Below are 25,103 nucleotides of genomic sequence, written 5' to 3'. Positions count from 1 at the left end.
TGTGTGTTAGTGTAGTGGATGCAGTGTGTGTTAGTGCAGTGGATGCAGTGTGTGTGTTAGTGCAGTGGATGCAGTGTGTGTGTTAGTGTAGTGGATGCAGTGTGTGTGTGTGTTAGTGCAGTGGATGCAGTGTGTGTGTGTGTTAGTGCAGTGGATGCATTGTGTGTGTGTGTTAGTGCAGTGGATGCTGTGTGTGTGTTAGTGCAGTGGATGCAGTGTGTGTGTTAGTGTAGTGGATGCAGTGTGTGTGTTTTAATGTAGTGGATGCAGTGTGTGTTAGTGTAGTGGATGCAGTGTGTGTTAGTGCAGTGGATGCAGTGTGTGTGTTAGTGCAGTGGATGCAGTGTGTGTGTTAGTGCAGTGGATGCAGTGTGTGTGTTAGTGTAGTGGATGCAGTGTGTGTGTTAGTGCAGTGGATGCAGTGTGTGTGTTAGTGCAGTGGATGCAGTGTGTGTTAGTGCAGTGGATGCAGTGTGTGTTAGTGTAGTGGATGCAGTGTGTGTGTGTTTTAATGTAGTGGATGCAGTGTGTGTGTTAGTGTAGTGGATGCAGTGTGTGTGTTAGTGTAGTGGATGCAGTGTGTGTGTTAGTGCAGTGGATGCAGTGTGTGTGTTATTGCAGTGGATGCAGTGTGTGTGTTAGTGTAGTGGATGCAGTGTGTGTGTTAGTGTAGTGGATGCAGTGTGTGTGTGTTAGTGTAGTGGATGCAGTGTGTGTGTTAGTGTAGTGGATGCAGTGTGTGTGTTAGTGTAGTGGATGCAGTGTGTGTGTGTTAGTGCAGTGGATGCAGTGTGCGTGTTAGTGCAGTGGATGCAGTGTGTGTGTTAGTGTAGTGGATGCAGTGTGTGTGTTAGTGTAGTGGATGCAGTGTGTGTGTGTTAGTGTAGTGGATGCAGTGTGTGTTAGTGTGTTTACTAGTGTATGTATGAATGTAATGAACGTTATTCCCCTCTCCCTGTTTCTTACCTTGTTCAGGGAGGGGGGAAGATTATTTGATCCCTGGTGGTCCGGTCCGGTGGCATTCTGGGCCCCCCGGCTCCCTGTATTTGCAGAGGGGGCCCAGCGGACTGCAGGAGCACTTTCCAGCATTTGCCTGTCTCTAACTCCCGCGAGACGTGGTTTGCGCGTCGCGCGGAGCGTTGCCATAGTAACCCATGGCAACGCTCTACCGACCGCACATCTCGCGGGAGTTAGAGACAGGCAAATGCTGGAAAGTGCTCCTGCAGTCCGCTGGGCCCCCTCTGCAAATACAGGGAGCCGGGGGGCCCGCGGCTGCACATATATATAGCGATGATCGCTATATATATGTGCAGAGTGTAATTGTGGGGCCCTGGACTGCCAAAGCAGTCCGGGCCCCCCAGGACCGCCGGGCCCGTGACAACCGTCACGGTTGTCACCCCCTGATGGCGGCCCTGTGTGTGTTTACATTAAAAAGCCTGCAGGGACCAGCTATAGACACCAGAACCACTTCATTAAGCTATAGTGTCCCTTTATTGTGAGGTAAATTATAGATTAGTGTCACTAATAATATACTAGATTGCCTACTTACAACCAGATGAGGATGATGATGGGCTGCAGTTTGGCTCCACTGGTCTGGTGTAGAACAGGATCTCTGGAGGCTGTTTGCAACTGTGGTCGCAAAATTCAATGTTCTGGGAGAATTGTAAGCAGCTCCATTTTTTTGGAGCCCCTTACACAGCTCAAGGTCTGGGCCCCAGGGCCTGACGGTGAGTATGCCTATAAGGCCCACTCATAAGTCCACTTATATGTTCCACCCACCCATCAGTTCGCTCACAAGGAAGTGGAGTGTGTAGGGGATGTGTTATGTGTTATTGTAGAGGATCAAATATGTGTGCTTATGATATGTAGTGTATAGGGATACCAGTTTGTGTAGGTGATGTAGTGTGTTTGTGTAGTGGAAGCAGTGTGCTTTTGTGTATAAGGGATGTATTGTGTGTTTCTGGTTGTGTGTAAGGGATGCATTGTGTGAATCTGTGTTTGTATGCATAAGGGATGCAAGGTGTTTGTCTGTATATGTGTGCATTGAGTGTAAGAGATGCATTGTGTTTCTGTGTGTATGTAAGAAAAGCAGTGTGTGTTTGCATGTGTGTGTAAGGGTTTGCATTGTGTGTTTCGGTGTATGTTTGCAAAGGATGCATTGTCTTTGTGTGTAAGGGTTGCATTGTGTGTGTGTGTGTAATGGATGCATGTCAGGATCGGGACAGGGATCCAACACGCAGAGTACAAACAGTAGCCAGATACGTATACCGGACCTTAGAATGGCCGGACTAACGTAAGTAGTACAGTATAGAATGGTCAAAGACAAGCCGAGGTCGAGGGTAACAGAAGACAGGTAAGCGAGAGACAAGCCGAATCAAGGGTAACAGAGATAAGCAGAGTAAGGTAAACAAGCCGGGTCAAAACCAAAAGGGATAATAGAATACACAAGCACTGAGTGACTAGAACAAGCTAGAACCACGACAGGGCAATGAGCTAATGAAAGAAGCTCTGTTAAATACCCTGTTCAGAGCAGTAACCACGCCCCCAAGGCGTCCTGATTGGTCCTGCAGCCATTGACTGACAGGTTGTTCTGGGGGAGTGTCCTGATGACTACTTCCTGCCTAGATGCTGTAAAAGGCAGTCACTCCCTCGCGGCCGGCCTAGCATGACCGGATAGACCGCGGGGAAGGGAGCCATCAGACCTTTCGGAGGTAGAGACCACAGGTACCCTGACAGTACCCCCCCTCTCAGATACGCCCACCGGGCGGAATGAACCGGGACGAGATGGGAAGCGAGAGTGATACGCCCTGCGGAGACGGGGAGCATGAACATCCTCCTGAGGTACCCAACTCCTCTCCTCAGGACCATATCCCTTCCAATCAACCAGATATTGTACTCTCCCCCGGGAGATTCGAGAATCAATAATAGAGTTAACCTCATACTCCTCCTGACCCTCCACCTGAACGGGGCGAGGAGGGGCTATTGTGGAGGAAAATCTGTTACATATGAGTGGTTTCAGCAATGAAACGTGAAACGAGTTCGGGATGCGTAAGGTATTAGGAAGAGCTAAACGATACGCAACTGGATTGATACGGGTCAGCACCCTGTAGGGTCCAATATAACGAGGAGCGAACTTCATGGAGGGCACTTTTAAACGGATGTTCCTCGTGCTCAGCCATACCCTATCACCTGGAACAAAGACCGGAGCCGCCCTTCTACGTTTATCAGCGTGTTTCTTGACCAACATAGAGTTGTGCACAAGGATTTGTCGAGTTTGATCCCACAACTTCCTCAAATTGGCAACATGAACATCAACCGACGGCACCCCCTGGGAAGGGGAATCCGAAGGAAGAATAGACGGATGAAAACCATAATTCATGAAGAAGGGGCTTGAATGAGTAGAATCGCAAACGAGATTGTTGTGTGCAAACTCCGCCCAAGGAATCAAACCGACCCAATCATCCTGGTGTTCAGAAACAAAGCATCGTAAATATTGTTCAATTTTCTGGTTGGTACGTTCAGCAGCTCCGTTAGACTGAGGATGATAGGCAGAAGAAAAGTTTAATTTAATACCAAGTTGAGAGCAGAAGGACCTCCAAAAGCGGGAAACAAATTGGGAGCCTCTGTCCGATACAATTTGAGAGGGTATCCCATGTAGGCGAAAAATCTCCTTAGCGAATATCTCTGCCAATTCGGGAGAAGACGGGAGTTTAGGCAGGGGAATGAAGTGTGCCATCTTAGTAAACCTGTCAACCACGGTGAGGATAACAGTCTGTCTTTTAGAGATAGGTAGATCGACAATAAAGTCCATGGCCAAACAGGACCATGGTTTTTCTGGAACCTCCAAGGGTTGCAGGAATCCACATGGAAGCGTATGGGGTTGTTTGGTTTTAGTACAAACTTCACATGCAGCGATGAACTCCTCAATGTCCCTCCGTAAAGCAGGCCACCAGAAGTCCTTAGAGATCAACGCGTAAGTTTTGCGGATACCAGGATGTCCCGCCATCTTGCTATTATGTAAACACTGTAAAAGTTCCAGTTGAAGAGCAGGAGGAACGAAATGACGGCCCGCAGGAGTCTGTTTAGGTGCTAGATGTTGCAACTTAATGATCTCGGCCAGTAATGGAGAATGAATCCTGAGATTCGTATTAGCAATAATATTGCATTTCGGAACTATAGAAGAAAGAACTGGTTCAGGTACAGTAGAAGGTTCATATTGGCGAGATAATGCATCGGCTTTAGAGTTTTTAGAACCAGGTCTGTAAGTCAGTACATAATTGAAGTGAGTCAGGAATAAGGACCAACGAGCTTGTCTAGAGGATAAGCGCTTAGCCTCCCCAATATAGGACAAGTTTTTGTGGTCCGTCAAAATCGTAATAGGGTGTAGGGTCCCCTCCAACAAATGTCTCCACTCCTTTAAGGCTTTAATGACTGCTAACAGTTCCCTTTCCCCGATGTCATATCTGCTCTCAGGCCCAGAAAATTTCTTAGAGAAGAAACCACAAGGGTGTAACGGTTTATCCACCCCTAACCTTTGAGACAGAACAGCCCCAACTGCTGTCTCAGAGGCATCGACCTCGAGCAAGAAAGGCAGAGTCGTATCAGGATGGACTAGAATGGGAGCCGAGGCAAAAAGTTCCTTGAGAGTCTTGAAAGCACCCAGAGCTTCCTTAGACCAGAACTTAGTGTCAGCCCCTTGTTTGGTCATATTGGTAATAGGCGCAATGATAGAGGAGTATCCTTTAATGAAGCGCCTATAGTAGTTGGAAAAACCAATAAACCTTTGGATAGCCTTGAGTCCTTTGGGCAAGGGCCAGTCTAAAATAGATTGAAGTTTTACAGGATCCATTTTAAAACCCTCCCCAGAAATCACGTATCCAAGAAAGTCTACCTGAGACTGATCAAAACTGCACTTCTCCAATTTGCAATATAGACCATGTTGCAGCAGCTTGTGTAATACCTTTCTGACCTGTCTATGGTGAGTCTCAATCTCCTTAGAGTGTATTAGTATGTCGTCCAGGTAAACAATAACACAATCATGCTGAAACTCCCTAAGTACCTCATTAATCAAATCTTGAAATACTGCAGGAGCATTGCATAGTCCAAATGGCATAACAGTGTATTCGTAATGGCCATACCGGGTATTGAATGCCGTCATCCACTCGTGACCTTGCTGGATTCTCACCAAATTGTAAGCCCCTCTGAGATCTAACTTGGTGAAGATTTTGGAGCCCTTAAGACGATCAAATAACTCGGTAATCAGTGGGATAGGATAGGCATTTCTGACAGTTATTTTATTCAAGCCTCGGTAATCGATACAAGGTCTCAGCGTGCCATCCTTCTTCTTAATGAAAAAGAACCCAGCCCCGGCCGGAGAAGAAGACCTCCTGATGAATCCCTTTTCTAAATTCTCCCGAATATACTCCTCTAGAACCGAGTTTTCCTGAACAGACAAAGGATATACATGGCCCCTCGGAGGCATAGTGCCGGGTAGAAGCTTAATCTTACAGTCAAATGACCTGTGTGGAGGCAAAGAATCGGCATTCTTCTTGTCAAACACTGCCCTTAAGTCTAGGTAAAGGTACCGATCCTGGCAGCCCTGGCCCCACGAGAGTATCTCTCCTAACTCCCAATCGATAATAGGGTTATGTTTTTTCAACCATGGGTACCCCAGAACTATGGGAACGGAAGGAGACGAAATGAGCAGAAGAGATAAATTCTCCACGTGTAGGATACCCACATTTAAATTAATGGGTATGGTCTCACGAAAGATAACAGGGTCTAGTAGTGGTCTACCATCTATGGCCTCAACGGCCAAAGGTGTCTCCCTTAGCTGGGATGGGAAATTGTTCTTACTAGCAAAGGCTTGGTCGATAAAATTCTCAGCAGCACCGGAATCTATCAATGCCATAGCCCTTACTACTTCCTTCCCCCAAGTTAAGGAAACTGGTAGCAGAAGCCTGTGATCTTTATAATCAGGAGTAGAGGACAAAATAGAAACACCCAAGGCCTGTCCTCTAGAGAGACTTAGGTGCGAGCGTTTCCCGGGCGGTTAGAACAGTTCGAGAGTAAATGACCCTTGGCTCCACAATACATACACAAACCCTCTCTTCTCCTGTGCTGTCTTTCCTCCTCAGAGAGGCGGGTATACCCTTTCTGCATAGGTTCAGTAAGCAAAGATATCGTGGAGTCAGGACTTGGAACAGCGGGAGCTAACCTAAAAGAAGGTCTCTGGTTCCCCTCTCGAGTGTTCTGTCTCTCTCTTAGACGTTCATCTATACGAGAGATGAACGAAATTAAATCCTCTAAATTCTCAGGGAGTTCTCTGGTAGCAACCTCATCAAGGATTACATCAGATAGGCCATTCAAAAATACATCCATATACGCCTGCTCATTCCACTTGATTTCTGCCGCCAGAGACCTGAACTCTAGTGCATAATCCACCAGTGTTCGGTTCTCCTGTCTCAGGCGCAACAGTAATCTGGCTGCATTAACCTTTCTACCTGGAGGGTCAAATGTTCTTCTAAAAGCAGCTACAAATGCGTTATAGTTATAAACTAATGGATTATCGTTCTCCCATAGTGGGTTGGCCCATCTCAGAGCTTTCTCAATGAGTAGGGTGATAATAAATCCTACTTTTGCCCTATCTGTAGGATAAGAGCGAGGTTGCAATTCAAAGTGGATACTAATTTGGTTTAAAAAACCACGACACTTCTCAGGAGCCCCACCATAGCGTACTGGGGGGGTAATGTGAGAAGAAGCACCCACTGTGGCTACCTCTAGACCTGAACCGACAGGAGAAACAGGGGTATTACGTATCTCCTCTGGTGGTTTATTGGCACAAGCTAATAGAGCCTGTAGCGCAAGCGCCATCTGATCCATTCTGTGATCCATGGCTTCAAACCTAGGATCAGGAGCAGCCAGCTGACTGTTTGTACTTGCAGGATCCATTGGCCCTGTCGTAATGTCAGGATCGGGACAGGGATCCAACACGCAGAGTACAAACAGTAGCCAGATACGTATACCGGACCTTAGAATGGCCGGACTAACGTAAGTAGTACAGTATAGAATGGTCAAAGACAAGCCGAGGTCGAGGGTAACAGAAGACAGGTAAGCGAGAGACAAGCCGAATCAAGGGTAACAGAGATAAGCAGAGTAAGGTAAACAAGCCGGGTCAAAACCAAAAGGGATAATAGAATACACAAGCACTGAGTGACTAGAACAAGCTAGAACCACGACAGGGCAATGAGCTAATGAAAGAAGCTCTGTTAAATACCCTGTTCAGAGCAGTAACCACGCCCCCAAGGCGTCCTGATTGGTCCTGCAGCCATTGACTGACAGGTTGTTCTGGGGGAGTGTCCTGATGACTACTTCCTGCCTAGATGCTGTAAAAGGCAGTCACTCCCTCGCGGCCGGCCTAGCATGACCGGATAGACCGCGGGGAAGGGAGCCATCAGACCGTCTGGATGGAGGAACAGCTAAGTCTCTACCTCTTTCGGAGGTAGAGACCACAGGTACCCTGACAATGCATTGTGTGTTTCTCTGTGTGTAAGAGAAGCATGTTGTGTTTCCGTGTGTGTAGGGTTGCATTGTGTGTGTGTGTGCGCGTAGTGTGAAAGAGCTCCCTGTCTTGCCCCCTGTCCTATAGAGCTGTCCCTTCTGTCCCTTAGAGATCTCCCCTGCCCCTTAGTGGTCTCTCCTCTCCCCCATCCTCCCCTAGCGGTCTCTTCTCACACTCACCCACCCTGTGCTCTCCTCACCCCCCTGTGTTCTTCTTACCCCCCTCCTCCCTGTGTTCTTCTTACTTCCCCCCCCCTTGATCTGCTTACTCCCCCCCTTGTTCTTCTTACTCCCCCACCTGTTCTTCTTACTCCACCACCTGTTCTTCTTATCTCCCCTCCTTCTTACTCCCCCCTCCCCCTCTTCTTACCCCCCTTCCTCTTTTTACTCCTCCCTCCCCCTCTTCTTACCCCCTTCTTACTCCCCCCTCCCCCTCTTCTTACTCCCCCCTCTTCTTACTCCCCCCTCCCCCTCTTCTTAACCCCCCTTCCTTTTTTTACTCCCCCCTCCTTCTCTCCTTACTCCCCCCTCCCTTCTTATTCCCCCCCTTCTTCTCACCTCCCCTCCCTCTCTTCTTACTCCCCCCTCCCTCTCTTCTTACTCCCCCCTTCTTCTCACCTCCCCTCCCTCTCTTCTTACTCCCCCCTCCCCCTCTTCTTACCCCCCTTCCTCTTTTTACTCCTCCCTCCCCCTCTTCTTACCCCCTTCTTACTCTCCCCTCCCCCTCTTCTTACCCCCTTCTTACTCCCCCTCCCTCTCTTCTTACTCCCCCCCCTCTTCTTAACCCCCCTTCCTTTTTTTACTCCCCCCTCCCCCTTCTTACTCCCCCTCCTTCTCTCCTTACTACCCCTCCCTTCTTATTCCCCCCTTCTTCTCACCTCCCCTCCCTCTCTTCGTACTCCCGCCTCCCTCTCTTCTTACTCCCCCCTCTCTTCTTACTCCCCACCCTCCCTCTCTTCTTACTCCCCCCTTCTTCTCACCTCTCCTCCCTCTCTTCTTACTCCCCCTTCTTCTCACCTCCCCTCCCCTCCCTCTCTTCTTACTCCCCCCCTTTCTTCTCACCTCCCCTCCCTCTCTTCTTACTCCCCCCTCCCTCTCTTCTTACTCCCCCCCTCCCTCTCTTCTTACGCCCCCCCTTCTTCTCACCTCCCCTCCCTCTCTTCTTACTCCCCCCCCCCCTCACCTACCTTCCCCTGTAGCGTGGCCAAGCTGCTCTCCGGTCCGCGGTGCCCGGCCGGCGTGATAGGAAGGTGCACACTGAGTGCACTTCCTGTCAGTCCGGCCGGGTACAGGAAACAAAACTCCACGCGGAACAGGAGTTTCTGTTTCCTGTACCCGGCCGGTCTGACAGGAAGTGCACTCAGTGTGCACCTTCCTATCACTCCGGCCAGGCACCGCGGACCGGAGAGGAGCTCGGCCACGCTACAGGGGAGGGGAAAAGCTGTGCTGCAGCCGCCTGAGGCTCTTAACAGAGCACTCAGGCGGCTGCAGCATTTAAAGGGCCGGCCCTGAACGTGGCCGGCCCACTCAGAGTGTGCCACCGGACCGGCCACCCGGTGGCCAATCTGGCCCTGCCTCCGGGCCCCCCTCCCGGCCGCAGGGGCGTCGCTAGGGGGGGCCAGAGGGGGCCATGGCCCCCCTACATCATGCTGTGCCCCCCCTTGCTGGCTATGTGTCTAAATTCTATTCCCTCGGGCTGTAACAGTCTGTGACAGCCCGAGGGAATGCAGGACAGAGCAGTTCAGCTGAAGGCTGGGGGCTGTCTGTGGCTGGAGGGAGCACTGACAGGCTCCCAGGCACAGGCCCCGCCTCCAAACGAAGCTCCGCCTCCCGATAATAAGCCACGCCCCCGCCGTAAGCAGCAGACCATGCTGCTGCTGCTGCTGCAAAGGCCAGAAGATGGCTGACTCCCAGCAACAGGTAGGCTTGCTGTTTTATTTACTAATCTGCTTTGAAGACTGAGGCATTGGGGAAGTTATATACGTGGGGGAATATCTCTCCACATACTACACTTTGATTTTCAACTGTGTGTGCCTACTTAGTCATTTGTAACAGTACTTTAGAACCTTTTACTATATAAGCATACAGGACAGCGTTCTGATTTAGACTACAGGGAATACACACTACCCTGATTTAGAAAACAGGGAGGATATTTTTCCCATAATAGTAGCTTTAAACTACATATGCAGATACTCCTGTCCTATACACTTCTATATGCGAGTCTATCTTGCAGGCTAAGCTGAAAGTATTTTTTACCAGTCTAACTTATCCTACAATATCCTTGCTTGATATTTACCTATTTTTATTATAAAATTTGGTCACGTTATGCGGAAACCCATAAGACAGCACTAAATATAATACTTTCCTACTGGGAAGCTTAAATGCGCATGAGGCTCTTGCTGTGCATGCGCATCAGGTCCCCAGCGCTCTTCTATGACTTCATATCTCATCTGTGATGTCGTAGGAGGTACAGAGGTGAACACCGCCTTGGGAGCTACAGCGCTGGAAAGCGGTAAATACAACTTTTATTGCATAAGGGGGAGGGGTGGAATCCTATGTAGATCTAGGGATAGGGACACTATAGCATTAGGTATATAGGTCTGGCTTGGTACTCGTTTAAACATATCTGGCATGTAAATGTGACAATGTACTATGTCGGTTTATTCCCTATCAATACTGTCAACTATTTTTCATTAATCTTGTGTCTTCTTTTCCAAACTTATTTTAGAAGTAATATAGAACAACAAGTCGCTGACTTACTAGAAGACTGTGTTCTGAAATATGATTTTTTTTCTGATATCAATAAGATGGGTAAGTAATGATAATTTGTAGGAATAAATACCTTTTGTATCAAAAACATCTTCTAAATATGGAATGTCTTTAGAAAATACCACCAGAGTTTATTTTTCCTGTTCCTTTACCCTTATTTATATAAAGTACTTCATACTGTGAAAATACACTGTGTACTTTTTAGGATGTAGATTGCTTCAGCCTGACTTGCTTACGCGGACAGAAAAACTAGTCTTCTGCTAAATTGTATGATTTCTCAAGCTTTGAAAGACTCTTTTAGTCTGAAATTGGTGTTTGAGATCCAGTTAAGATCTCCATTATCAATTTGATATAAAAGAGCAACAGTGAATAACTACTGCTAACCAGAGCCAATGTTCGCTTTCAGATTGATGCATGCAGGTCCCAGGGTGATGTGCTATGATAATATATGTGTGTCTTAAAGATAGGACTAAGGCACTATACCCAAAAATTATATGATGTGAAAGGAACTATAAATATGCAATTGTCTCATACTTACCATGAGTGGAATGTTTCGTTTTTTTTTTTAGTTTGTGTTGTGTTTTGACCGTAATATAAAGTGCCACAGCAGATTTGACCAAATGTCTTTATTCTCATGATTATCCACATATACCTATTATATTATTACAGGGAGTGCAGAATTATTAGGCAAATGAGTATTTTGACCACATCATCCTCTTTATGCATGTTGTCTTACTCCAAGCTGTATAGGCTCGAAAGCCTACTACCAATTAAGCATATTAGGTGATGTGCATCTCTGTAATAAGAAGGGGTGTGGTCTAATGACATCAACACCCTATATCAGGTGTGCATAATTATTAGGCAACTTCCTTTCCTTTGGCAAAATGGGTCAAAAGAAGGACTTGACAGGCTCAGAAAAGTCAAAAATAGTGAGATATCTTGCAGAGGGATGCAGCACTATTGCAAAGCTTCTGAAGCGTGATCATCGAACAATCAAGCGTTTCATTCAAAATAGTCAACAGGGTCGCAAGAAGCGTGTGGAAAATCCAAGGCGCAAAATAACTGCCCATGAACTGAGAAAAGTCAAGCGTGCAGCTGCCAAGATGCCACTTGTCACCAGTTTGGCCATATTTCAGAGCTGCAACATCACTGGAGTGCCCAAAAGCACAAGGTGTGCAATACTCAGAGACATGGCCAAGGTAAGAAAGGCTGAAAGACGACCACCACTGAACAAGACACACAAGCTGAAACGTCAAGACTGGGCCAAGAAATATCTCAAGACTGATTTTTCTAAGGTTTTATGGACTGATGAAATGAGAGTGAGTCTTGATGGGCCAGATGGATGGGCCCGTGGCTGGATTGGTAAAGGGCAGAGAGCTCCAGTCCGACTCAGACCCCAGCAAGGTGGAGGTGGAGTACTGGTTTGGGCTGGTATCATCCAAGATGAGCTTGTGGGGCCTTTTCGGGTTGAGGATGGAGTCAAGCTCAACTCCTAGTCCTACTGCCAGTTTCTGGAAGACACCTTCTTTAAGCAGTGGTACAGGAAGAAGTCTGCATCCTTCAAGAAAAACATGATTTTCATGCAGGACAATGCTCCATCACTCGCGTCCAAGTACTCCACAGCGTGGCTGGCAAGAAAGGGTATAAAAGAAGCAAATCTAATGACATGGCCTCCTTGTTCACCTGATCTGAACCCCATTGAGAACCTGTGGTCCATCATCAAATGTGAGATTTACAAGGAGGGAAAACAGTACACCTCTCTGAACAGTGTCTGGGAGGCTGTGGTTGCTTCTGCACGCAATGTTGATGGTGAACAGATCAAAACACTGACAGAATCCATGGATGGCAGGCTTTTGAGTGTCCTTGCAAAGAAAGGTGGCTATATTGGTCACTGATTTGTTTTTGTTTTGTTTTTGAATGTCAGAAATGTATATTTGTGAATGTTGAGATGTTATATTTGTTTCACTGGTAAAAATAAATAATTGAAATGGGTATATATTTGTTTTTTGTTAAGTTGCCTAATAATTATGCACAGTAATAGTCACCTGCACACACAGATATCCCCCTAAAATAGCTAAAACTAAAAACAAACTAAAAACTACTTCCAAAAATATTCAGCTTTGATATTAATGAGTTTTTTGGGTTCATTGAGAACATGGTTGTTGTTCAATAATAAAATTAATCCTCAAAAATACAACTTGCCTAATAATTCTGCACTCCCTGTATATCAGTGATTATCACATGAGCATGAGATATGCGGATCACCAATTAAACACTTTGCTTATCTATTCCCTTATTTACAATACTGTTCTTGCATTCCTCTCTATTTCTTTTGGGAGTTCAGTCTTCACAACCCCCTCTCAATGCTCCTCTTCTCTTGTACTGGTGGATCTTTAGAAACCTCCCTTTAGTCTCCAGGGACCACCTCCTGGTTCCTTACCTAGTGATATCACATCATGGGCAACAAAAGTTTAATTTCTTAACTGGTTAGTAGGGGCCAGGTCTTCATTCTGGTCTATTGACCTATTAATATGGTGTTCATCATCATAGTCCAAACTCTAGACCCAATAAACCTTCATTACGCAATGGACATAAGATTGCACTTATACTTACACAACTGACACAGGAAGCCTTATGGAACCACAGGCAGATATAAACATAAGCTATTATTGGGGAAGGCTGTATAATTTTACTTAGAATGAAACATGAGTTCCACCACCCGTAATTATACAACACCTGATAATGCAAATTGAACGGTATTCGTGTGGTGGGGCCTGCGTGCCTACAACTCTTTTGTCTCCGTATCTATAAAAACGCAATAAAAAAAATTTCACAAAAAAAAAAGATTTCATTTATAGAATGAATGCACCTACTAAATATTTATCTTGTAGCCAAGTACCCCCTACAGGACCTTGAGCATGACAAAATGTATAACTGGACCATTATTTTAAGTACAAATTAAATAATCCAAATGGTTATAATTTTGTTAAAGGCCCTGGGGATTTCAAATATGCTTAGACTCTACGTAATCTCTTTTTGGCATCATATAAAATAATAATAATATAAGTCCCAAGCTGGATAATTTACAAAATGATATATCTAATACATGATATATTTGGGTACCCAGAATGCTGTTCAATAAATGCTATATACTATAGGCCAGTGTTTCCCAACCCAGTCCTCAAGGCACACCTACCAGTCCAGGATTTAGGGGTGACCCAGTTGTGTCTAAGGGGTTTTTTCTTTTTTTTCTAAAAACACCTTAGACAAAACTGGGTAATCCTTAAATCCTGGACTGGTAGGTGTGCCTTGAGGACTGGGTTGGGAAACACTGCTATAGGCCATTATAATGTTTGAATAGCTTCTTATTCATCTTATTGCCACATACATTGAAGAAGTCAAACAATGAAGTGTAGTTTTAGGTGAAGTGATTCAAAGAAAAACATACAAAAAACTAACCAAGGAATGCAGAGGGATTTGGGAGTGTAAAGTGACAGATAAGGAATTGGGGACAATAGCCAAGACTTTTTCTTAGGTGCCAACGTGAATAGCAAGTGAAACCTGAGAATGAATGAAAAGAACGAACAATGGCATGATGCAATAAACACGGGTCAGGTTTTACGTTGCTGTTAAGAAACAAGTTAAACTGGACTCCAGGGTCATTTAACAAGACAGGCAACAAGAAGAAAATGCTGACTAACGTTTTTGCTATTCAGTTGCCATAAAAATGCAGCTTATCCGAGAAAAGTGGATTATTTTATGTCCTGTATCAGATGAGCAAGGAAAGACGTGAACCTGATCTGCAGCTAAACAGATTTCAACGTTTGGTGCTTATGATGATACAGGGCTACAGCGTAGCAGGATAGAAAGTCTTGCTGATTGCAGATCAAAGTCTCGATTTTTCAAGCAGTCTCTGGGGTGAAACTACTCTATGGAAGAGACGGTAGATATTAAACAGAATATTTACAGGAATACTGCAAAGCTCACCATCGATCTTTTCAATAGCAGTTATCACGTCACAAGGTAAAAATAAACATGGAGATTCAAGAAATACAAACAAGTATATTTCTAACTACAGGTACAATTTAAATGGCCCTCAAGGGCCAGATGATTTACAGCGGTAATTAGTCACAATAGCTCATCTTTCTTTATTGCTCTATTTCTAAGTTATTAGCTCGTCTAAGTGAAGGCAGGTAGATTATAGCACTTTTAAATTCTGGATGTATTTCATCATTTTATACAGGACCAATATGAGGGATAATTGGGTAGTAATTTAATTACAAGGTCCTTGAAATACCAAACCAATGAAATGTGTGATGAGCACATTTCTACTCCCTGCCTGCAATGTGGGTTGATCTTAGTAAAATCCTACTGAATATTTACCCTTCCTTCTTCTACTTTTAGCTAATTTTTACTCCTCTACTTCAAGGGAGTTAAGTCGCGTGAAGTAGATGCAGAATAATGGAAAATTGCTATTCCTTGATTAAAGGGACACTATAGTCACCAGAACCGCTACAGCTTATTGAATTTGTTCTGGTGAGTAGAATCATTACCTTCAGGCTTTTTGCTGTAAACACTGTCTTTTCAGATAAAATGCAGCGTTTACATTACAGCCTAGTGATAACTTCACTGGCCACTCCTCAGATAGCTGTTAGAGATCCTTCCTGGGTCATGGCTGCCTAAAATGCATCCAAACATTCAGTATTTCCTCCCTCTGCATGCAGACACTGAACTTTCCTCACAGAGATTCATTGATTCAATTAATCTCTATGAGGAGATGCTGATTGGCCAGGGCTGTGTTTGAATCATGCTGGCTCTGCCCCTGATCTGTCTCCTTATCAGTATCAGCCAATCTTATGGGAAAGCATTGTGATTGGATCAGGCCACCACTTCTAATGATGTCAGCAGACTGCTTGTTTTTCTGAGTCTAGCAGCATGCAAGGTTACAGCTTCAGGCTTGAATACAGTAAGATTTTGCTATATTTATGGAGGCATGAGGGGCCCAGGGGGGCTAGATGGTAGTTTTAACACTATAGGGTCAGGAATACGTGTTTGTGTTCCTGGCCCTATAGTGATCCTTTAATATTCTTTTGAACTGATATATTTGCGAAAAAGACAGGCTTTAAGACAATCAAAATTAAGTTGACATTTTGAAAAGGAGAAACTCCCAAATGTTTGTCATTCTCGAACACTGTTCATCCAATATTTTTTTTTCTGGTTCTGCACCTTATATTATTGAGGGGAGACACAAGTTCTTCCAGTTGTTTAATTTGTATAATGTGACAATATAATCCATGGCATTGATTACTCTAGTATGTGATGATGTGAAATAGCGTGGTTACCCAGGCTTGTTAGAAGAGCTTACAATCTGGTTAGTAGCGTGCTGATAGGGAATTTTTAGCGATCCTTTTTTGAAACTGCCAGGTGTTACAGGTTAACCCCCTCCATTCCCATAGAATTATTATAAAATGTGTATAAATTAATGTGTAGAATAATATTATATGTCTAGTCAATACATCGGCCTATCGTAATCATGCACATGTGTTGCTTTTTCGTATTATAAAAGACTGAGTCATCTTTACACGTATAAACAGCCTGTAACGCACACACAAACACAACTAGCTTGATTCAACTTGTGAATGAGAGTAATAAATGTAATACTAAATAAATCAAAAGCTGACTGTTGAATGCAATAAGTGGAGCATCTGGAAAGCAGCCAGAGGATATTGGATACAGGAGGTTTTGGAATTATATCAGCAGAACATATTGACAGTAATACACAGGAGCACAGCCTAGTCGCTACTCTAATACAAACTAGCCTAAGGAAGAAAATGAACTCATAGCTTGAAGCCACCATATGTGTGCAGAACAGAAGCTGGAATTCAGATCAACCAATTTATGGCACTGTATCCTTTATGAGTGTAATATTACAATTATTTGGCATGTCTAAAACAAACACGTTTGCCATTATTGTCAATAAGGGATGCTCATTTAAATTCTCTCCTGTGAGAGGCTGTTTTAAAGAGGAACTATTACCTGTGTGCAGGCGATGGCTCTTCTTTTAGTTCAAACCCAGGAAAGCTTACATTTACCTGGGTACGGTGTGCATTGGAGGTAAATAGGATCAAACTCACCTCTACAATTGCAGATGATCAGTGTTACGCTCTTTTCTAAGTAAGCACATGCTTATTGGAAATACATTTCCCATAATTCCCTGTGCATGCTTGCACATTTGTCATCAATTTGCATGTAATCATGTGAAATTTGCTTTGGACATTACTATGAGCATTTGATGTAAATATGAATAAGAAAGAAGATTCTATTTTTTAAATGTTCACCTGATCGGAACCCTTTAGCTAGCTATTGGAAGGGATACTTTTGGCACCGCACCATAATGATTTAAGCTCAATTAAGTGGTTATGGTGACTGATCCCTGTCTCCGCAGGCTTTTGACAGATCTGTCATGCTGAAGAAAAAAAGACCTAGCTCCACCTACAAGCCCTGTCAGTTAAAATGCCTAGAATTACACTTCCCAGCTTGCATATAAATTCTTACATACTAAATTCATGCACTGATGGTAGCGAGGACTTACTTTCAATGACAGCCCCTGTCTCTCTGAATAGTGTTAATATGCGCACCCATCACCAGTCAGTAGAAACAGTGTCAGTTTGGACTTGCAAGTACTCTCCAAGAGATCAACATGTGAAAATCCCTGCATATTATGCATATTGATTGACAGAGTTTTAAAGCATAGTTGTGAGCTACTTTGAAGCCCTATTTTGTTAGTCTTGTAACTAAAAATATATAGCATGTGCGCTCCACAAATAATTAGAGGAAACAAACGTTCCTATAAAAGATATATACCTTTAATAAAAAAATCCAGCTAAAACAATGAAAAATAATTACCCTAGATATATTTAATAACTCTTAGGTGGGACATATAACACACCAAATAAACAATGTATCCAATTTTGACATTGGTTCATAACATATACTTCCCAAAAAATGTAATCTATTTTGTTAGTCTGACAAATTTGTTAAACAAAAGTCTGGAGGAACAGGGTTCTCGCACCACAACCACTTCAATAAGCTGATGCAGTTATGGTGCTCAGAGTGTCATTTTAACCTCTGATGTGGTTGTTAATCTTTAAGACCCAGAAACCTATAAAAGTTGACTTTTAGGATGTGGATCAGAGCCATCAGTAGGGGTAAACAATGAATAATGATGCCAAATTCAGCCAAGCCATTTATACAGAACTATACTTGATATAAAACCTCCAGGACTGGGGTCATGCTAGGACAGTCACATTTATTTGGTATTTTTCTAAAACAGTACCTAAAGGGGTTAATACCCCAGACAGCAGTGTTATTTTCTAATGCATTAACAGATAACCTCGCTACAGAGTTCATGACTCTCAGACGGTTTAAAATAACCGACTGTGGTCTGCATCCTGGAATCCACATCATAAAAGATGCTAAAGAATAAAATCATGTGAAAACATTGCACCAAATAATAAACTAGGTCTGAATAAAACCGAATATTTGCAGTGAGTGTCTACAGCAAATCCATTAAAAGGAAGAACGAGGCATGAGATAGAAAATGTGCTTGCTTGACAATGATTTAGTAAAGACATTAATCACTCTAGTTTTTAGAACGTCCAGCTAAAGAAATAGAAAAATACAAAAAAACAAACCTCGATCTATCCAACGGCTCTCATTTCCATACAGTGATAGCAATACTCTCTTTATAAACAAAAGGCTTTTCAGTTTCCCCAAATACTTTTTTGCAGAATAATGAGTATTCTAAATATGCACTAATGTTTTGAAGACATTAGTTTCATGCGTCTATGATTGCGTGATTGAAGATACACAACCTTTTTGCTAATTTCCGCTATGTTGCACTACACCATAACCTGATAATAAATGAAATAAATTAAATTTTCATGTGGTCCTGACCGGATACGTAGAGTTGGTACATAGTGTCCCTTTAAGAGAGAATTTAAAAAAGAATCCAGTTGAAATATCATTACCTGATCTTCCTATCTATGAACAAGTGATACCACAAGCCATATCGGAGCCATGACACAAGTTATCATTTCTGAAGAAGACATAACCTCCTCCAATTAGATTGCTTGCCCTTTCTTTCAAAGACATGCTTTACTAGTGACATTTCATACATATTTCTCATTATTCATGTAACACTAACTGGAAACTGTACAACGATAAAGAGTGAGCCACTGGCCATCTCTTGTACATGATAAGAGCACATCTAAAGTCAAAATATACCCCAGAACTCATTTTATATATCTCATTATCTCTGCTTCTTGAGATGAGTTTTTAAAGAGTGTTTCTTCACAACTTTTGTAGCTTGAACTTGTCCTTCTTGATCATTGTGGAAAATGATGACTACCCGAGGCAGGGGTGGTGTGAACATCCACTCTTCTTGGCTTGCTAAAAGTTACATCATTAAAGCAGGCCCGCAGAGGAGAGGGATGCTATGAAAGGCCAGATCACAAGGTCAGAGCAATGTCAAGATAGGTAAATAAGTAGAGTTCAGCATTTAGGATCTGGTAGCAAGATTGATAGCCAATATCAAAGGCAGATAGCTTGGGGCAGGCATTAAATTAGTGAGCCATGTGAACTAGGCATATATCAAGTACAGGTCGCGGGCAGAGGTCGAGTCCAGAAATGAAGTGAAGCAGCATCAAATATCACATTATATGAGCACACCCTCGATACTAGGCTGCTCACTGTTTACTAGACATGCCCCTACTCGCGGTATAGCGAGTAGGGGAAGACTTTACTAATACTAAGTAATCTTTACTTGGTATTAGTGAAGTTGGCTGAAAGACCAATTTAGGTCTTTCAGCCTATTGGTAGATAGCTCCCTGATACCGTGGGAATCAGGGAGTTATCTACTAAGCGACTGCAAGATGCCGCTTGCGGACGTCCCGAAATGCATCCTAACATGAATGAACAAACTGTTCTCATCTATTAGGACGAAATTCTGGAGTTTCGACAGCATTCTGTCTAAGTGACAGGACGTTAGGGAATACTGACAGGAAGCATCGCAAGATCACGGATCAAAGGTGAGAATTGTGTGAAAATTTCTTTGACCACTAGAAACAAAGCACACTTTGCTCCTCCACTGGTCATAGCTGGTAAGGCGTAGGAAACTTCCATAAGACAAAGTAGTCCCTACTTTTTCTTATGTTTTAAAGAAAACTAGAGCAGACAGGAAGAAATGAAGAACAGATCCTGACAGAGGGAGAGAAAAGGAATCAATTAAAGAAAGGTAAGTTTGGCATGACAGTGCCAATTTAAAAGAGAGAAATTAGCATTACACAGAAATGGTCAATCTCACAAACATTCTACCTACACTACGCTCGCTCTACTGCTGTTAGAGAATTATGGGAAATGTAGGCCAGCAACAACAGGGGGTTTGACTGACCATGGCTCATTTGTAGTTTTTTTTAATTAAAAAGACATATTTGAAACTGTTTGATACTTTTTATTTTATTTTTGTTTAAATGCTAAATTGATCTATTTATTTTTCTGTCTGTCTGTTGACTTCTCAGTGTGTCTGCTTATCTGTCTGTCTGTCTCTATAACTATTTATGTCTGTTTATTGACCTCTCAGTGTGTCTGCTTATCTGTCTCCCTCTCTATGTCCTTGTTTTCTTGTTTTTCGCTCTAGTAATCTGTTTGTCTGCCTGTCTTTCTTGTACAGTTTTTTTCTGTCTTCGCCTACAATATTAATATTCTATTCAAGTATAATAAAAGTAAATGCAGCAAGGAAAATTCTTTGAGAAAGCACACAGATATAAAGAAATGGAAAATTTAACTTTCAGTACCCTTTCAGTCCCGAAGGTACCTCACAGCTTAGCTCATTCACACTCAAGTCCCCATTGGCATGCTGTAGCGTCATTTTTCACCTGCTACTAAGTGATAAAACTTTCTGTTTGGAAGCAGAGCAGCAATTATCTGAGGAACGAGAAGGATATAAAGAATGCACAGTACATCCCATCTGGCAGCTAAGGGACGATTTAAAAAACAGGATCGGGGAAATGCGGTATCATTCTCTCAAGCAAACTGAAATGGCAAACGATTTTGATCCAGTAAAGATTGTGGAACAGGTTGGTGTGTTACATCACAGAAACATAGACCTACAATTAAACTCCCACTACTCTTGGACAGCAGCAATTACCAGTATGGTATCAGTCCAAATGTATACACAAAACCGAAACACTTACCTGCACACTATCGTGAATCCCGATGTACATTTAAATAACAGAGAATTTTAAACCACTACAATGTCCATTAACCCCTTAAGGACACATGACATGTCTGACACGTCATGATTCCCTTTTATTCCAGAAGTTTGGTCCTTAAGGGGTTAAAGTGTTAGCTCACCTGACAACGTCAAGGCAAACCTCTAAAGTGAGTTATACACTGAGGATCTACTTGCTGCTATAAACTAAAGGCAAAATCTGTAATGAGACCTCAGTGGGTACTCCTATGATACCCTACAAACGAATTAACCCTTCATAGAACACACAAGGTCATGTGGCAGCTCTGCAAAATGGTTGTGTTCGTTGAAAGCAGATTAAAATACAGAAAATTAAACCTGTACTCAAACTCCCACCACTTTTGAGTGGCAGCAGTGGCTATAGCATTCATCAACCCAAATACTAAAACTAAAAAACTTAGCTTTAACCCCTTAAGGACACATGACATGTGTGACATGTCATGATTCCCTTTTATTCCAGAAGTTTGGTCCTTAAGGGGTTAATGGCCATTGATATTGGTATCAAAAACATCAGTTATTTAAATGTATGGAGGGAGTTGGGATAGCGTGCAGGCAGGTAACTTCTTTTTGTTTTGCATCTTAAAATCATTAACTATAAAATTAGTCACTGTTTTTTCTTTGTCCTCAAACCAGTCTTAAACAGTTTTACTACTTTCTCTGAGATGGGGCCACAGCACCCCAAGTGTTACTTTAAGAAAGTTATATTTATTTAGATCCTATTCCTAATTGCAGTTCCACACGTGCCCACTGGGGCACAGAACAGAACTAATCGTGGGCCCACCTGGCACTGCCAAAGTAATAGTAAACTGCAGTTAACACTTTAGGATGGAGAACAAAGCCTCTCCTATCGTATAACCTAAAGGAAAATGTTTATTACAACAATGCAGTGGCGTCACTAGGGACGGTGTCACCCGGTGCAGTAACTCACGGTGTCACCCCAACCCCCTTAATAATGTCCACCTACATGGCCCACACCTGAGTTCACTCACAGGGAGTGGAGTGTATGTGTGTAGGGGATATGTTATCTGTTATTGTAGAGGATGTAATGTGTGTGTTTGTGTGTTCTTATGGAATCTAGTGTATAGGAATACCAGTTTGTGTACGGGAAGTAGTGTGTGTGTGTGTGTATAGGGGATGCAGTGTGTTTGTGTGTAAGGGATAGAAAGCATTGTGTGTTTGTGGATAAGGAATCCCAAATCCGGTGCGCCCTAAAGGTTCACCCCTCCCCTCCCCCCCCCCGCCTCCCTGTGATGCACACCCTGGTGTGGTCCGCAACCCTCTTCTGACGCCACTGCAACTATGCCAAGTAGCATAGCATATATGATCAAATGCTGCAACATGTCAATACTAAATTAACATGATACTTCCCCTTTTAATCTCAATTTGATGTAGCATCATAAGGAGGAGTAAGGGGCAGCTATCTTCTGTGCTTGTCCTCCCTTTCACCCAGCTCTTCTCTGCTAAGATGTAATAGTCTCAAACAGCTTTATAGGAATGGCAGTGATTGAAATCCATAAAAGCACTAGTTATGTGTAGTTTTGATAAATATATTAAAGGCACTAAAAAGCTGCGTAGGAGGCAGATTTAATTTCAACATTTAGTGCTACCAATACTTTAGAAAGAGTGACATAAACCCGAATAAACGTGATGCAGTAATAATGATTTCCCCCATGATTTATGCATTTTGCTAGTGCGTTTTAATCAGTTATTCCTGCAAAATCAAAAAACTGTCTGTAACTAGGTAGGAGAAAGTGCTATATTAAGCCTTACAACTTACCTGCAGTCTTTACAAATTGTACATTGCCAAGAGAACTGTGTAAGATTACATTTATTAAAATAAAGTGACTATTGATTTTATTTCAAGTCAGGTTACCATGGATCGAAACGCACCTTACATCAAAATGAGTCAAAAAATTGCTTTACATCAAAAAGACAAATAATGTCCTTTAGAGACATACATAGATCAAACGTTTGAAGAAATTAAGCAGAGAGCCCTGTTTTTTGTCAAACCGCTTGAAAACAGTTTAACAAAATATTGGGGGGACGGCGCCCAAAGACTCCTGTCACCATAACCACTACTGAAAATTGTAGTGTTTATAGTGCCTAGGGTGACGCTTTTATATAATACAAGCGTGATGTGATGTAACACTATTTATGAAGTATTACTATTTTTTAAAATCCATACTTAACATTGTTTTTATATCACTGTAAAGGTAATGTTAAACTGTGTTCATTATGTTAACGCTAAAGTAAAATCTAGATTTGTTTTTGTTGAAATATGATTTGAACCAAGTGTTCTTCATTCTAAATTCAGATTAGAGGAATTAGATGGGCTTAATAACTGAGATCGGAATTATGTGACTGAATAAACTGAAGATGAATTAATAAGATATTTTAATTCTTCCTGACATGTATCATGCTTAAATTATGAGAACGGGAAACAAATATTCTGATTATTTTACATTTCCTCTTTTATATATTTTTATTCATAGATTGAATTTGTGAAGAAGCAACAGAATGATCTGATTGAAAATCTTGCTCAAGAGAAGCAGGTTTTAGAAGAAGCACTTATGGATTGCGAAGCTCAGGTAACACAAACAGAAATTCTTGTTTAAATATAAAAAGGATTACAAAACACATTTGTTGTTTCAGGTTTAAAATACGGTATTTCTTTTCACAGCAGTTAATAAATGCAGAGAACATGGGACATGAGTTTTGTGAGGTCCCCCCAGTTCTACAGGAAATACATTGCCCCTATCCTGATTTGAAATCCTCGGTGCTAAGTGAATATCAGGGTCTTGCAGACGGATACCTTTCTAAGATACAAGAACTTGACAGGCAATCAAAAGACATAGACAGGTAAGCAATATTATACCCGTATTTAAGGATAATTGTTTTGCAAGGACCTTTGGAAGTATTTACATTTTTAACTCAGCACTGTCGCTAACCTTTGCTTTACCTAAATCAATTTTGTTACCAGTACAGGGTTTACCTCCAGGTGGCTAGTCTCTGGATGGAATATAGTTGATACCACAGGGCTGTCCTGAGTTCACAAGTCAAAGACGTGTTTTCTAACTAGAGCCCTCTAGCCAGGCCTTGAAAATGGCTATAATACAATGGTTACCCTCTGCTTTAAGTGATTATGAAAGCTATCAATCCCCCTATTATTTAACTGAGACAGGAACTGCTGATGCTTTCAGCCAATGAGTGTCCAGCAGGATTAGTATCCGGCTTCTACACTCTGCAGAAGCTGAATGTTGTAAATCCAGACTAGGATCCCGGCGAGACCCAGGTTAAGAGGACAAACAGGTACTAAACGATTTGTTCTAATACTGTGGAGCAGGCTGTAGTGACTGTGATGCTTGGAGTCAGGGCTGGATTAAGAGATCTTTGTGCCTGCTGCTGACAATTACGATGGGCCTTCATGAGATTAGTAACTTGTAGCAATGAATATATTTGCAGAGCAAGAAACAGTTCATAGTGAATAAGCATGATGGGAGTTGTCCTTCATGAGATTAGTAACTTGTAGCAATGGAAGTATTTGCAATGCAAGAAACAGTTCATAGAATAAATGATTTTGTAATCAATTGGCTGAAAGATATACTTAAGGTTTATATGGGTAGTCCTCCAATAGTCCAGACATATTGTCCACTTGTAAAGTAGCAAAGTTTCCTTTCTCCAGTAATCCTTTATGGCTTGCAGCAATCCTTGCATTTGCTCAAAGGCTGGAAGGGTTTGTCTGGTGCCAGTTTCCCAGTAGCTGAGCCTATGGAGCTTCCAGGAGGGAGCTCACACGTTAGCTCAAACAATCAATCACCAAGCACCCTCCCTCTGGCCCAGTCTCCCTAAATACTGTCAGAGCTGTGTCAGAGGGGGGTGGAGTCAGGCTCCTCACTGCTGAGAACGTAACCCTGAAGTGTTACTCCATGACACTATGCCCTATTTTATTACATTCTTCTACCTTCCGACACCTGACTGAATATTTATTAGGTTGGTCAGTCGCTCAACCAATAACATAGTTAAATCATGTAAATCGTCACCTATATTTTCATGACACAGTAGTACTTTATGTGTTCCTGACCTTTTTAGTGTAAAAATCACCATCTAACCCCTCCGGTCCCCCCCCCCACCTTACCCATAAATATAGTAAAATCTTATTTTTATCAAGTCTGCTGCTGGCTCTGCCTCTGAGCTGCCTGCTTGGCTGACCTCATCAGAAGTGATTCTCTGAGTCAATCACAATGCTTTCCCATACGATTGGTGGAGACTGTGAAGGAGGTAGATCAGGGGCAGAGCCAGCACAAATCAAACACAGCTGTGGCCAATCATCATCTCCTTATAGAGATGCATTGAATCAGTGCATCTCTATGAGGAGAGTTTAGTGTCTTCATGCAGAGGGTGGAGACACTGAATGTCACCAGAAAGCACCTCTAGTAGCCATCTAATGAGTGGCCAGTGAAGTTAT

General features: G+C 42.8%; 1 protein-coding gene across 3 annotated transcripts in view; it reads left to right on the top strand.

Moving 5' to 3' along the window:
• The window catches only part of CCDC148 (coiled-coil domain containing 148), a 115,297-nt gene that overhangs the window by 61,692 nt on the left and 28,502 nt on the right, over window positions 1-25,103 (top strand). The window contains exons 5-8 of one of the 3 annotated variants that reach the window (XM_063429631.1): window positions 10,289-10,371; window positions 20,302-20,465; window positions 23,131-23,226; window positions 23,319-23,497. In XM_063429631.1, coding sequence (XP_063285701.1) covers window positions 10,289-10,371; window positions 20,302-20,465; window positions 23,131-23,226; window positions 23,319-23,497 — 522 coding nt within the window. Of the gene's footprint in view, window positions 1-10,288; window positions 10,372-20,298; window positions 20,466-23,130; window positions 23,227-23,318; window positions 23,498-25,103 lie in introns of all 3 variants that reach the window. The other 2 variants (XM_063429632.1, XM_063429630.1) reach the window with 2 other exon arrangements.

The sequence above is a fragment of the Pelobates fuscus genome, chromosome 8 (genome assembly GCF_036172605.1).
Source record: "Pelobates fuscus isolate aPelFus1 chromosome 8, aPelFus1.pri, whole genome shotgun sequence".
Classification (NCBI taxonomy): Eukaryota; Metazoa; Chordata; class Amphibia; order Anura; family Pelobatidae; genus Pelobates; species Pelobates fuscus.
This window is presented reverse-complemented; position numbering and strand designations above follow the sequence as displayed.